The 13954-nt window shown below is 42.2% G+C and overlaps 1 protein-coding gene and 1 long non-coding RNA gene across 10 annotated transcripts in view; both read right to left on the reverse strand.

The window, feature by feature from the left end:
* Positions 1–13954, reverse strand: part of OSBPL8 (oxysterol binding protein like 8) — a 94198-nt gene that overhangs the window by 17091 nt on the left and 63153 nt on the right. For all 9 annotated transcript variants that reach the window (XM_062613792.1, XM_062613793.1, XM_062613791.1 and 6 more), the window contains 4 exons: positions 13622–13723; positions 12212–12415; positions 7543–7627; positions 6259–6430 (listed from right to left, as the gene is read on the reverse strand). In XM_062613792.1, the coding sequence (XP_062469776.1) occupies positions 6259–6430; positions 7543–7627; positions 12212–12415; positions 13622–13723 (563 nt within the window). The remainder of the gene's footprint in view (positions 1–6258; positions 6431–7542; positions 7628–12211; positions 12416–13621; positions 13724–13954) is intronic.
* On the reverse strand, positions 5171–6252 carry LOC134161186 (uncharacterized). The gene is made up of 2 exons (XR_009963859.1): positions 6021–6252; positions 5171–5404 (listed from the first exon to the last, which is right to left on the reverse strand). It is a non-coding gene; the product is annotated as an uncharacterized LOC134161186 (long non-coding RNA).

Raw genomic sequence — 13954 nt, forward strand, 5'->3', positions numbered from 1 at the left:
GGCTGGGCACAAGCAATCCAGGAGGTTCCTTGATTGTGTAGAAGACAACTTCCTTCTGCAAGTAACAGAGGAGCTGACAAGGAGAGGGGCCATGCTTGACCTCGTGCTCACCAACAGGGAAGGGCTCGTTGGAAATGTGATGCTCCAGGGCAGCCTTGGTTGCAGCGATCAAGAGATGGTCAAATTCGAGATCCTCAGGACAGCGAGAAGAGGGCACAGCAAGCTCACTGCCCTGGACTTCAAAAGAGCAGACTTTGGCCTCTTCAGGAACCTGCTTAGTAAGGTTCCATGGGATACAGCCCTAGAGGGCAGGGGGGCCCAAGACTGTTGGTTGGTATTCAACGACCACCTACTACAAGCTCAGCAGTGTTGCATCCCAACTAGAAGGAAGTGCAGCAGGAGGGTCAGGAGATATGCCTGGATGGATAAGGAGCTGCTGAGGAAAATTCAAATGAAAAAAGAGGCTTATAAAAGGTGGAAGCAAGGACAGACGGCCTGGGAAGAGTATAGGGATGTTGTCCGGGAAGCTAGGGAGCAGGTTAGGAAAGCCAAGGCCCAGTTAGAATTAAACTTGGCTAGGGATGTGAAAGATAACAGGAAGGGATTCTACAGATACGTAGCAAATAAAAAACAGACTAGGGAGAACGTACGCCCCCTCAGGAAGCTCTCGGGAGAACTGGCTACACAGGATTTGGAGAAGGCTGAGGTTCTGAATGACTTCTTTGCCTCAGTCTTCACTGGCAAAGGCTGCGACTGCACCACCCAAATCTTGGAAGGTGGATGCAGGGACTGTGAGAATGAAGACCCTGGGTCCACTGTAGGGGAGAACCTGGTTAGAGACCATCTTAAAAATCCAAGTCCATGGGTCCTGATAAAATCCATCTGCGGGTCCTGAAGGAGCTGGGGAATGAAGTTGCGAAGCCGCTGGCCATCATATTTGAGAAATCATGGCAGTCAGGTGAAGTTCCCGATGACTGGAAAAAGGGAAATATAACCCCCATTGTCAAGAAGGGGAAAATGGATGACCTGGGGAATTACAGACCAGTCAGTCTCACCTCTGTGCCTGGCAAAATCTTGGAGCAGATTCTCCTGGAAGGCATGCTAAGGCACATGAAAAACAACAAGGTGCTTGGTGACAGCCAGCATGGCTTCACTAAGGGGAAATCCTGCCTCACCAATTTGGTGGCCTTCTACGATGGGGCTACAGAACTGATGGACAGGGGTAGAGCAGTTGATGTCATCTACGCAAAGCGTTCGACACTGTCCCACACGACATCCTTGTCTCTAAATTGGAGAGACATCAATTTGATGGATGGACCACTCGGTGGATAAAGAACTGGCTGGATGGCCGCACACAAAGAGTTGTGGTCAATGGCTCAATGTCCAGCTGGAGACCAGTAATGAGTGGTGTCCCTCAGGGATCGGTGTTGGGACCGGTCTTGTTCAACATCTTTGTTGCTGACACAGACAGTGGGATTGAGTGCGCCCTCAGCAAGTCTGCCGATGACACCAAGCTGTGTGGTTCAGTTGATACGCTGGAGGGAAGGAATGGCATCCAGAGGGACCTTGACACGCTTGTGAGGTGGGCTGATGCCAACCTCATGAAGTTTAACCATGCCAAGTGCAAGGTCCTAACACCTGGGTCAGAGCAATCCCAGGCACAGCTACAGGTTGGGCAGAGAAGAGATTCAGAGCAGCCCTGTGGAGAAGGACTTGGGGGTGTTGGTAGATGAGAAAATGAACATGAGGCAGCTTCAGTGTGCGCTTGCAGCCCAGAAAGCCAACCGTATCCTGGGCTGCATCAAAAGGAGTGTGACCAGCAGGTCAAAGGAGGTGATCCTGCCCCTTTACTCTGCTCTTGTGAGACCTCACCTGGAGTATTGTGTGCAGTTCTGGAGTCCTCAACATAAAAAGGACATGGAACTGTTGGAACAAGTCCAGAGAAGGGCCACGAGGATGATCAGGGGACTGGAGCACCTCCTGTATGAAGACAGGCTGAGAAAGTTGGGGCTGTTCAGCCTGGAGAAGAGAAGGCTGCGTGGAGACCTCATAGCAGCCTTCCAGTATCTGAAGGGGGCCTATAGGGATGTTGGGGAGGGACTCTTCATTAAAGACTGTAGTGACAGGACAAGGGATAACAGGTTAAAACTTCAACAGGGGAAGTTTAGATTGGATATAAGGAGAAAATTCTTTCCTGTTAGGGTGGTGAGGCACTGGAATAGGTTGCCAAGGGAGGTTGTGAATGCTCCATCCCTGGCAGTGTTCAAGACCAGGTTGGACGTAGCCTTGGGTGATATGATTTAGTGTGAGGTGTCCCTGCCCATGGCAGGGGGGTTGGAACTAGATGATCTTAAGGTCCTTTCCAACCCTAACCATTCTATGATTCTATGACTCAAGGTGAGGCCTGTCAGCCTGACCTCAGTGGCAGGGAAGACCATGGAGCAGATAACCCCAAGTGAGATCACAAAGCACGTGTGGGAAAACAGGGGGATCAGGCCCAGTCAGCACGGGTTCATGAAGGCAAGCCCTGCTTGATCAACCTGATCTCTTTCTAAAACAAGGAGATATACTCAGTAGATGAGGGAAAGGCTGTGGACACTGTCTATTTGGACTTCAGTAAATCTTTTAACACTGTCTCCCCACATCATCCTCCTGGAGAAACTGGCTGCTCATGGACCAGATAGGTGTATTCTTTGCTGGGTTGGAAACCGTCTGGATGGCAGAGCCCAAAGAGTGGTGGTAAATGGTGTCACATCTAGTTGGTGACCAGTCACTAGTGATGTCTCTCAGGGCTCGGTGTTAGGGCCAGTGTTATTTAATATCTCCGCTGATGATCTGGATGAGGGGATTGAGTGCACCCCCAGCAAGTTTACAGGTGACACCAAGTTGGGCTGGAGGATAGGAAGGCTCTGCAGAGGGATCTGGACAGGCTGGATCGATGGGCTGTGGCCAATGGTATGAGGTTCAACAAGGCAAAGTGCCAGGTCCTGTACTTGGGCCATAACAACCCTATGCAAAGTTGGGGAAAAGTGCCTGGAAAGCTGCTCAGTAGAAAAGGACTTGGGAGTGCTGACTGATAGCTGAACATGAGCCAGATTGTGCCCAGGCAACCAAGAAGGCCAATGGCATCCTGGCCTGTATCAGCAATAGCGTGGCCAGCAGGGCCAGCAGTGATCAACCCCCTGTAAAAGGCAGAGGTGAGGCTGCACCTTAAATCCTGTGTTCAGTTCTGGGCCCCTCACTACAAGAAAGACATTGAGATGCTGGAGCGGGTCCAGAGAAGGGCAATGAAGCTGGTGAAGGGTCTGGAGCACAAGTGTGATGGGGAGCAGCTTGAGGAGACTGGGGGTGTTTAGTCTGGAGAAGAAGGCCTAGGGGGAAACAATGCTCTCTACAGATACCAGAAAGGAGGATGGAGAGGAAGTGGCTGGTCTCTTTTCTGAAGTAACAAGTGATGGACAAAAGGTAACTGCCTCAAACTGTACCAAGGAAGGTTTAGACTGGATATTAGAAAATATTTCTTCACAGAGAGGGTGCTCAGGCATTAGAACAGGCTGCCCAAGGCAGTGGTGGAATCTGTCCCTGGGAGCGATCACAAACGGTGCAGACGAGGCCCTCAGTGACATGGGTTAGTGGTGGCCTTGGCAGTGCTGGGGTAAGGGTTGCACTTAATGATCTTAAAGGTCTTTTCCAGCCTGGTTGATTCTATGAACCCAGTGAGATCATCACCTCTTTTGGCTGGCTGGTTATGCTGTGTTTGATGCACCCAGGCGAGGCTTGCCCTTCTGGATGCCAGGACACACTGCTGGCTCCTGCTGCAGCTGCAGCCAACCAGCACCCCCAGGCCCCTCTCTACAGGGCTGCTGTCCAGCCACTCCTCTCACAGGTTACACTTCTGCCTGGTGTTACTCAGCCCCAGGCACAGAACCTGGCATTTGCTCTTGTTAGATTTCCTGCCACTGAAGTCTGCCCAATGCTCCAGTCTATATAAAGCCCTCTGCAAGGCTCCTCACCCCTCAGGCAAGCTCACAGCACCTCCCAGTTCAGCATCATCAGCAAACTTGCATCCAGATCGTTGATAAAAATGCTGAACAGAACAGGCCCCAGGACTGATCCCTGATGAATACTGCTGGTGACTGGTCACCAGCCAGGGATAGCCCCATTCACCCCTTTGAGCCCTGCCCTTCAGCCATTTCTTCACCCAGTGCATTGTGAACCTGCTCATGTCACAGCTGGATAACTTGTCTAGAAGGGTGCTTCACAGCACTACCCAGCTAAGGAACACCCACCACCTTCTCTTCATCCACTAGGCAGCTGACTTGATCATAGAAGGATATCAAATTACTTAAACAGGACTTTCCCTCTCTGAACCCATGCTGACTGGGCCCAGTGATTGTGCTGTTCTCTAAATGTCTTTCACCTAGTATGATTGTCTCCATATTTTTTTCCAGGTACTGAGATCAGACTAACAGGTCTGTAGTTTCCTGGGTCTTCCCTCGCACCCTTCTTGTAAATTGGAATAATGTTGGCTAGCTTCCAGTCAGCAGAGACCTCTCCAGACTGCCCACACCTTTGGTAGATGATTGAGAGGGGTCTTGCTGTAACATCCACTAGTTTCTTCAATACTCTGGGATGAATCCCATCAGGCCTCATGGTCTTATGAGCACTGAGCTGATACAATTCGTCTCTAAAAACACTTCATTGTCCACAGATGGAAGATCACTGTTCCTGCATTCATGGTCATCAAACCCAGAGGACAGGGCAGCCCAAGGTCTAGTATTATTAAAGACCAAGGCCAAAAAAAAACAACATTGAATGTCTCCAGATTTTCTACGCCTGTTTTTCAGGTGACCATCTTCAACAAGTATCAGTACTATGTGTTCTTTGGACCACCTCTTGCTATTAATGTGCCTAAAAAAACTAGCTCATAGTTGAAGTTAAAACTGCTTTCACCTTTCTTTTCCCTCTCCTGTCAAGCCCATTAAAACTAGGCCTGCAGGCTTTGTTGCTTAGATAGTTAAGCATACTCAAAAGTCTTAGAACATGCTATATCCAAAGATCTACTTAATTAAACCATTAGTCTTAATTAGACTTAACATTTGTAGTTAATTGCTATGATTGTAATTTGGGCCAGCTGCTGATATTAAGGTACTAATCATGAGTATAGATCTCCAGCTGGATTGTACACAGCAGTTTTATTGATTCTATGAGTTAAAAGAAGGAGCAAAACTGTAGCTGAGCCTGCTTGGTCATGTGGATAGGGACTTGAATCTGGGCCAGGGGCAATAATTTGCCTTTTCGGTGCTGTTCTCAGACTACCTGTGGCAGAAAGAATTGCATTTCTCCCAGTCCAGGTCTTCTGTCACAAATACAGCATCATACTCTTAAAAGCAGTACAAAATTCCTGCCCACCCAGAAAAGAGAGATGGACAGTTAAATCTTCATGGATGGGAGGGATTATCTGAAATAAATTTACGTTCACCTGAAAGTACATTCAATTGGTGGAAGATTACCAAGAGAAACTACATAGCACAAGCTTCAGACTCAATTATTTCAAATAAATGACTAAATCTTTTATATTTTCTGATGCACTTTGGTACCACAATTGAAATGTTTGAAACCACCACTCATTGTTTAGTAATATATTTCATTGTCTAATAATATATTTCCACAAAAGCTCCCAAAAATCTGGCTGAAAGTATTTACTGAAATAAACAGGGAGCTACTCAGCGGCACACAGACATTAGATACGAGGTGATACCAGAAAATGTCAACTTTTGTGCACTTAATTTAATAGTAGGGTGAGAATCGTTACTCATCCATCTGACGATTCAAAGCTGAGACATGCTGAAACCATTTAACTAACAATACTATTATTAATTTCTTTAAACCACAGAACAGCAGCTTATATTCACATCTACCAACTTGTGTCACATGTACTAAACTTATTGTTTTCAGGTGAAGCTAACTTGAAGATACAAAATAATTAAAACTTTAACAGTCAGAGTACTTAAACTTACTGATGTGATACTCAACCTTGAGTTCTTGGGCTAAACTTTCCTCTGTATCCACTTTGGTTGGAAAAAAAAATGCTTTCATTTTATCCACATACAATATAAAACATAGTGCAGATATGGCATATGGAGAATTCAGGAGCAAAAAGAACTGCAACCTTGGAAAGAGATTTTCCCTGTGAAGAAGTTCTCACTACAAGGTTCTGCCAAAAGGACAATCAGGTTTAGTAATTAATTCACTTACGGTAGGTTTTCTCCACTGTGCAAGTTGTTAGCACGAAGCAGACCATAGAGAGAGACATGAGTACTGTCTGCTGAAGAGTTCAAATCGTGCTCTTTACCTTCTCTAATCATTGTTCGTTTAAGCAGACTTGAACATTTCAGTGCCAGTTCCAAGGCATCCATCCAACACCTGCCTAAAGACAAATGCATTACTAGACTAAAAATTAAGGATTTAACTGAACTATACAACTTCCATGTCCTAATTTCACAATAATTTTGGATCTGCTTACATCGCCTTTGAACACACTTCAGAGTTGTTCCATTTTACATGCACTGGGTTTATAATCTGGTGGGGACATCAAAACAACTCAAAACTACCCAGCTCTGGTAGAAGGGATGCTTTAGGATAGATAAGCAAGGTAGATTATGATTCTGTTAGAGCAGATTCCAGCATTTCTTCCTTAATGCAGATAATGGCTCCACGCAGGCCCTGTCTGTTGAATTTCTCCAAAGTTGCTTGCAGCCCTCCCTAGTTCTGAAGACTAAGTGCAAAATTTGCTCATGGAATACAATAATAGTGTGGGAAAGGAGCTATAATGATAGCGTATAAATGTCATTTCATTTTTTCAAAAAGTAACTGAACAGATTTATGTGTTTTTCCACTCCATATTTCTTCACTTCCATATATCTAACAGATTTTTCAATACAGAAGCAAGTAGTCCTATTTTTAAAGTCTGCAGGGGTATGCTTAATTAACCAGTAGAAGGAAAGCAACTACTAGACAGGTTACACAACAGTCCCAAATTTTGTTTCCAAATTGTAACCTTTGAAGATAGCTGCACTGATACTGACCACCGCTGTCAGAGTGATGAAGAGTGTCACAAAACTGTATTTTGAAGGAATTACTACTAGAACTCTGTTTAATTGCTGCACTTAATAATACACCCATGCTTTCATTAGAAAGAGAGTATGTTCACATTAGTACTTTACACAGGTACTAGGCTTGAGTATTTAGATGTACAGTAATACAGTTAAATCTGAAATAAGCCCTTTCCCCTTCTCCACCCAGCCAACACAAAGCAATTGCAAGGAGTTCAATGACAATTTCTTCAAGTCAAATTTTCCTTTGACAACCATGAAAAACTACTAGTACCAACACAACTGAAGGCACTAAGTTAAGGGAGAACCTTAACAATGATTAAACTGCAATCACAGTGCTGTAACAGATCTGGTAAGTCAACTGAAGCCACCTCTTTCTAATAACTAACTGCTGTCACTGTGGAAAACCACTGAAATATCTATTTACCATCTGATTCTGAAGCGGCTCGGATGATCAAATAACTGCTGGGCAACGGCTGAGTTATAGAACCAACGGCTTCACCTTTGGGACCCTTGAAACAGGAAAACAAGCAACAGCATCAGATGTTTTAATTCAGTTTTACGGTTTATCATTCCATGTAATAACAAGCTGACACACTGCAGGGCTATTTACTATCACTCAGCAACATCTAATGAAGACATGAATGGAAAGATGGACAGCCCTCTTTTACTGGATTTGTTCTTCAAAGACTTGATTCTAAGTATAGCTCCCAATTCAACCCCACTTTAAAAAGAACGGTCTTTGGGATTCAAATAATTTTGGTGGGTTCTTTTTTGTAAACCAGACTTGGCACAGTAACTTGGAAATGCTCTGCTGATGCTACTTATAGCAAGATGACAAAAGCATCAAAAGCAACACCATAGGGAAGTCACCCTCACTTCCCAGGGATCCCTGCAGATGGGTGTAGAGAGCTCACAAGGGACAAGCTATTCCTCATCAGCTCAGTGTTTCAGCTGAAGAGGCAAGATTGAAAGCAAGCAAAACAAGACATGTTTGTGGGGTGGTTTAAGAAAGTTGATTTACAACAAATGCTGCCAGTAGAAGGTGCCGCATTTGTACAGTAACTTGCTTGTTTCTCTCAAGTCACATTCGTTCCTGATGAGAGCAAAGGTTCCTCTCAGTTTCTACAAGGATGCTATGGATCATAGCACAGAGAGACATGAAGGCAAGCCAAACTCTTGCAGAGAACAGGAGGCCTTCTTTCAGTGACCCAGTTCGTGCTTACTTTATATGTCAATGTTTGGTGTCTCGGCACCATCCTGTGCTGTAGTACTGCGCAATTTCTGCCTGTCTTCAGAAGACAGACAAGTCAATTGGTATTTACATAAAATGGAAGTAGCTTCTCCCACCCAAACACTATGTATTGCTATAGAAACCCACTCACCCTTTCTCCCTCCCTCCCTCCTTCCCCTTCAACTTCATTCCTATACAGTAGTCAATTCCACAACATATTTAGGTGTCTAACTTTAGGCTTGGCATTTTAATAGGAAAAAAACAAGATGATGCCCAAGTCCATTAAAGTAATTTAGATGCTTAAGTCTCTCTATAAAAGGTATCAGCAGGACACCATGACATTATGTTCAATGACACACAAAGCATGTCAAATGACAAAGTTTAATTTTCACTGTGAAGTTCTTTACTTACCAAATAAAAAAACAAATCCCAAAGACCTTTCCATTTCTGTCAAGTTTCATTTTGGAATAAAATGCTAACCCCACTGTTTAAAAGCCCCTTCAAAAACAGTTTACATATGGTAACTAAGACAACTGATAGGCAAAGAGGGCTGTATTAAACATACTTGAAGCTATTGTCGAAAAGCTGGGTTAAGCCTGCCTAACTGGTGTGTTAACATATTTTGATCTTAATTGATTTCCCCCAGAGAAGCCTAATGAAAAGCCAGTACAAGGCTTAAAAGAGGGAACAGGAAAGCCAGCAGAAGTTTTGAGCAAAAGCAAATAAGGGCAGATATTTTAGAAGCAAGCAAATGAAACAGCCAGAACATTTCTGAGGGTGAGAGGTGGGTAACAAGGAGTCTTGGTGGCACTTAAATACCAATACAGGCAAGCTAGTGCTGGTGTAAATGATGTTCAGAAACTTCTAAATAGTCAGTATGGAGTAACAGCAACTAGGTGTTAGGAATAAGATTCCAAACCTCAGTCCCCCTCTGAGCAAGTGGAAAGATGCACCTACGATAGAGGTGAAGCTGCAACACAGGATTAGGAGTGAGCAGCTAACAAGAACCAGGAGAGACCACTCCATGCATGAGCACTCCTCACCCTGAGGGCAAGCAGGCAGGGAAGAAGTCTCACTCCCTACAGGTCCCTGAGGAAACGTGAGCACCACAGCGCAGAGCAGCACCAAGCAGGGGTGGGGAGGTGTTGGGCGCTGCATGGAGAGGACCGCAACACCGTGGGTGCACCAGCGCTGTGTGAAGGGCTTGACCATTACCAGTCCTCAGAACTGTCAGGTCACAGGACATGGACTAAGGACAGACCTCTCTGCCTGCAGGACCTGCCCTTTAGGATTACAGTGCAGCCATGCAGGGTACACTACTCCATACCAGATTACTATAATTTAAGAGAGGAAGTGTGACTTTGGTGTTTGTTTTGTTTCAATGCAAGAAAGCTATATTCCCCTACGTGCTTTGACAATGCCTTGATTAAAACTGAATGAATAATTCTTAGTGAACATTTCAGTAGGTTGACTTATTTTGGAGTAACTGCTTGAGGATCTTGAGTTCCTCTACTTGATTACTGTTCTAAAAGCACTGGACATTTTGTTTGGTATCACCCATTATAGTTTCAAAATCAATTTTCAGTATGTTAGTGTTCTCTAGAAGAGAGACATTAGCTTCCATTTGTTAAGTGATTGCATTTGAACTGTCTCTGCTCCTGACAGAGAGATGGGTACAACTACACCAATATAAGGTAATGGGCATGTTAAAAATACCACTAGATTAAAAAAAAAAAAAACCAACTTTAAAATTTACTTCCTACAGAATATTCATGCCAATAAAACTCAAATGCCATGAACATTCAGAGAAAGCAATAAAAGTCGGTAAGCAATCACACTTGACTAAATTTACTCATGAGAAATTATTTGCAGTAGTTTTTCTACTTATAAATTTTAGAAAACTGAAATGGCATCAGGACCAGGCAAGTGAAGAAGACAGAACAAGGTACACTGCATCAGCTACCCCAGAGTGCAGGTGGAACATCAAAAACCACAGCAACAGGGTTAAGGGAGCATGTGAAGAGACTGGCCACGAACTACTACAGAAGGGAATTTGCAGATTCTGGCAGTTTGCCAGAAGAACACACTTTGGGAAGTGTGTTCAAGTGAGAAAATCTGCAGTAGTTAGACCTGTGTGAATGTTTCTTGCAATGTCTCTTCCTGTACTGACTGCAACTGAGGCTCATTTTGCCTTAAGCTTCAGGCTTGTTCTGGTAAATCTACTCTGTAAATCAGTCTATTACTATTACGCTTATGAAAGTTTGCCTCATGATACTAAATCTGTAACTAGGACATTATAATTGAGTAGGTAAACAAGGCACAAAAAGGTTTCAAACTTCAAGGCTTTCTTCTAATTAAACCCAGTAATTCTCAACTGCAAATAGCCATACCAAAATGAACAAACGCCACTCCAGCTCTCAGCACATTTAGAATGGACAAAATCAACTTGTTCAGGTTCAAAATTTGACCTACCTTAAAAAAGTAAAAATCTGGTGGGGCATGTCCTCTAAATTCTAAATATCTAGTTAAAAAAACAAACAAATCCATTTTCTCATTGCCAAGCAATAAAGAAATATAAGACTGATTTGTGATCTTCTGCAGACAGGCCACCACTTTGCAATGCATGTATACTTGATCATAAATAATCAAAGCACATTAACACCAAACCCTATCACTTTGGAAAAGGATACGAATTTTATGTTCTGCAAATGTAAGATCACCACTGATGAGTGAAAAATCCTCCTAAGCTATGTTAAAATTAAATCACTCAAAAACAACTACAAAAGATTTGATCTAAGCCTGGTAAATTTAGGTAACATTAATAATGATAACTATTCAGAAAGATCAAAACAAACATCGGGATTTATACTAGCTGACTGATTTCCCAGTCTGAGGTAAGGAAGGCAAAACCAATTCAGCACATTCTACAGATGTAACAGTACATCTATATCAATTTAAGATTTAGAAGATACAATCTCACAATTAACAGCTATCTCAAGACGTACATTGCAGAGGGCATCATTAATTTATTACAAGTGCCCTAATATTGTACAGTAATTTCATCTAAAACAAGATGGCAATTTCGGAGGGTAAGTATGTTCACTTGTGCTGTACTTCCACACCCCCTCTCCATATGAAAACAGGAAACACAGACTACAATAGATTGTTTACTAGAGTATAAACAATGAGTAAGAGCAAACATTAAAGATTCTTAAGAGAAACTGAAATAAACCTTTCCTATGCAGAACACACTGTGGTTTTCAACACTTACAGATAAGAGCTGCTCACAGTACTATGCCATGTATGACAAAGCAGACATCAGAACTGAAAACATTTATCTGCCTAAAATTATGACCAAAAGGGAACACAACCAGCTAGCAAGCTGCAATATAAACTACTATTGCACAAGGAAGTAATCTGAATTTCTACTTTTACAAGCAAATTGAACTGAAGCTGACATTTTATTACATGAATGTATAGCTCTGGACACAAAAAAATGCTTATAACACATTTCAACTCTCATTTTGGCAAATCACTTCCCTCCTTAATTTCTCAGATTCAGCTGATGTAAATACGATGTTATACACTTATTCTTTCTGTTTACATAGTTACCACTGATGGCATTAGCCTCTTCAATGGCATCCTTCTGCACACCACACTTCTGAAGCTATTTAAGTATACAGAGTAGCATAAATCAAATAATTTGTGATGAAAAGAACTAGATATTGAAGGCTTGTATTCAGAATAAATAAACCATTAAAGTTGTAACAGCAAATGCAGTTCAGCTTTTCATTAAGATTGTCTTTACTGATTGCTGTCTAATGCTAGTCATCTGATAAAAAGCATATATACTACCACTAACCTTTATAGCCCATATGGACTGTTCCAAAGGATGAAAAAGTTTGAAACAAAAGCCATCTTTTTTAGAAGGCCTCTCAATGAGTTCACAAGCGTTCAGGAGCACTGTTCCCACCCACTGGCCATTTTTGGGGGTTTTGTAAACAAGCAACACTCCTGGTTTCAGTACACACCACAGTTTGGTCCAGCTTTTCAAGGTACCACGAATCTAGAAGATAAAGAGTTACAGTTATATCTCAGTGAAACCAACACCAAAACCATCCCTCTTCACTAAATGAAAATCTTAACTGAAATTATTTATTAGCTTTTATTTCAAACCAAGTATATCAGGCCTATTAAAAATTTATCCGGGTTTATCAAAGACAGTACAAAAGCACAATTTCAGTCCTCACTCTTCTTTCTTGATTAATAATTAGTCTGCAAATGGGTTTACACACATCCATGTATGGGAAGAATGACAATTCATCTGAAATCTTTATGAATTATTTTATCTGGAACATAATCTATCACTAGCATAAAGACAGGATAATCTTTGGAAACAGAGTTCCTCTGAAAATAAGGCAGATGTCCGATTAGAAAAATAAGATGTTCAGAAAATAACTCAGATATATTTGAATATGTTAAATAAAACATAACGGCTGTAAGTTTCAACCAATACTTGAAATACAAGATCCTTTCAAGTCCCTGAATTTGCATGTCTAATTAGATGGCTTGCATCAATTCTGCCAACTCCAGATTTCAATCAGTTCTATGTCTGTAAGCCTGAATGTCAACTTGACCTCTGAGCAATGTGCTAGCCTGTTTACACTGATTTTTGCAAAAACCAGAGAAACTTTTTGCAGACAAGCAACAATTTGGAGCTAACTATAAAAATGGGTAATAGAGCTTTTTTCCTACAGAATTTCCAAGGAATAAATTTACAAATTTAAGGAATTAAATACCGATATATAAACTGCACTACTGTTGCTGACACTGACTGCTACCTTCAAGAAATGAATTCTTCACCTTTTGTACCAGTACTACAGGACAGTTCTTAAGAGAAGAATTACCAGAAATAAAGAAGAAATGCGCATTCAAATATGTGACCGAAATATTTTCACTACTATTACAGAGGTAAATAGAGCTTCAAGTGTACAATAAAAGGACAACGTAAGAACAGTAAAACCAATTCATCTGAAGTAAACGGCTACACACACAAGATGCACGTTACTATTGTGACTTCAGTAAGTGGGAGGTAGGTTCTTTCATTATTCCCCTAGGATTTGAGCACAGAGACCCTGGGATGCAATTAGTGGCTGCTGTACTTGTAGCAAAACATTAACAGCAAGTAAAAGATTGAGCCTTTTCTATTCTGGTCAGAAAGCGGCAAGCAGCTGCTACATCTTCCACTCAGGTTTCACACTTCAATTCTGACCTTCAACCAATCAGCCATAACAATAACTGAGGGGTCTGTGATAGTGCTAAGTAATTCTTTTGTAGCTCTCTTCTTTTCTTCTCTGTAATTTTTCTTTTGAACCTGTAAATAATAAGAGAAAGATTTACAATGCCACAGCTGTAAGCCAGTAATCAGAGCACAGAAAAGCACTGATCAATACAAGCTGAGGAAAAACCTGCTAAATTGAATTGGCAATAGAGGTAAGCAGCTTTAAAACACAGTATTTGACTTCAAGGTGCAAACAACTATTGCATGCTCTGTTTCAAGAACAGTAAGATGTAACCAATTTCAGATTCTTCTGACATTTGCTTT

Source organism: Pezoporus occidentalis, unplaced genomic scaffold (assembly GCF_034315485.1).
Source record: "Pezoporus occidentalis ecotype Australia unplaced genomic scaffold, CSIRO_AGI_Poc_V1 ctg17, whole genome shotgun sequence".
Lineage (NCBI taxonomy): Eukaryota > Metazoa > Chordata > Aves > Psittaciformes > Psittacidae > Pezoporus > Pezoporus occidentalis.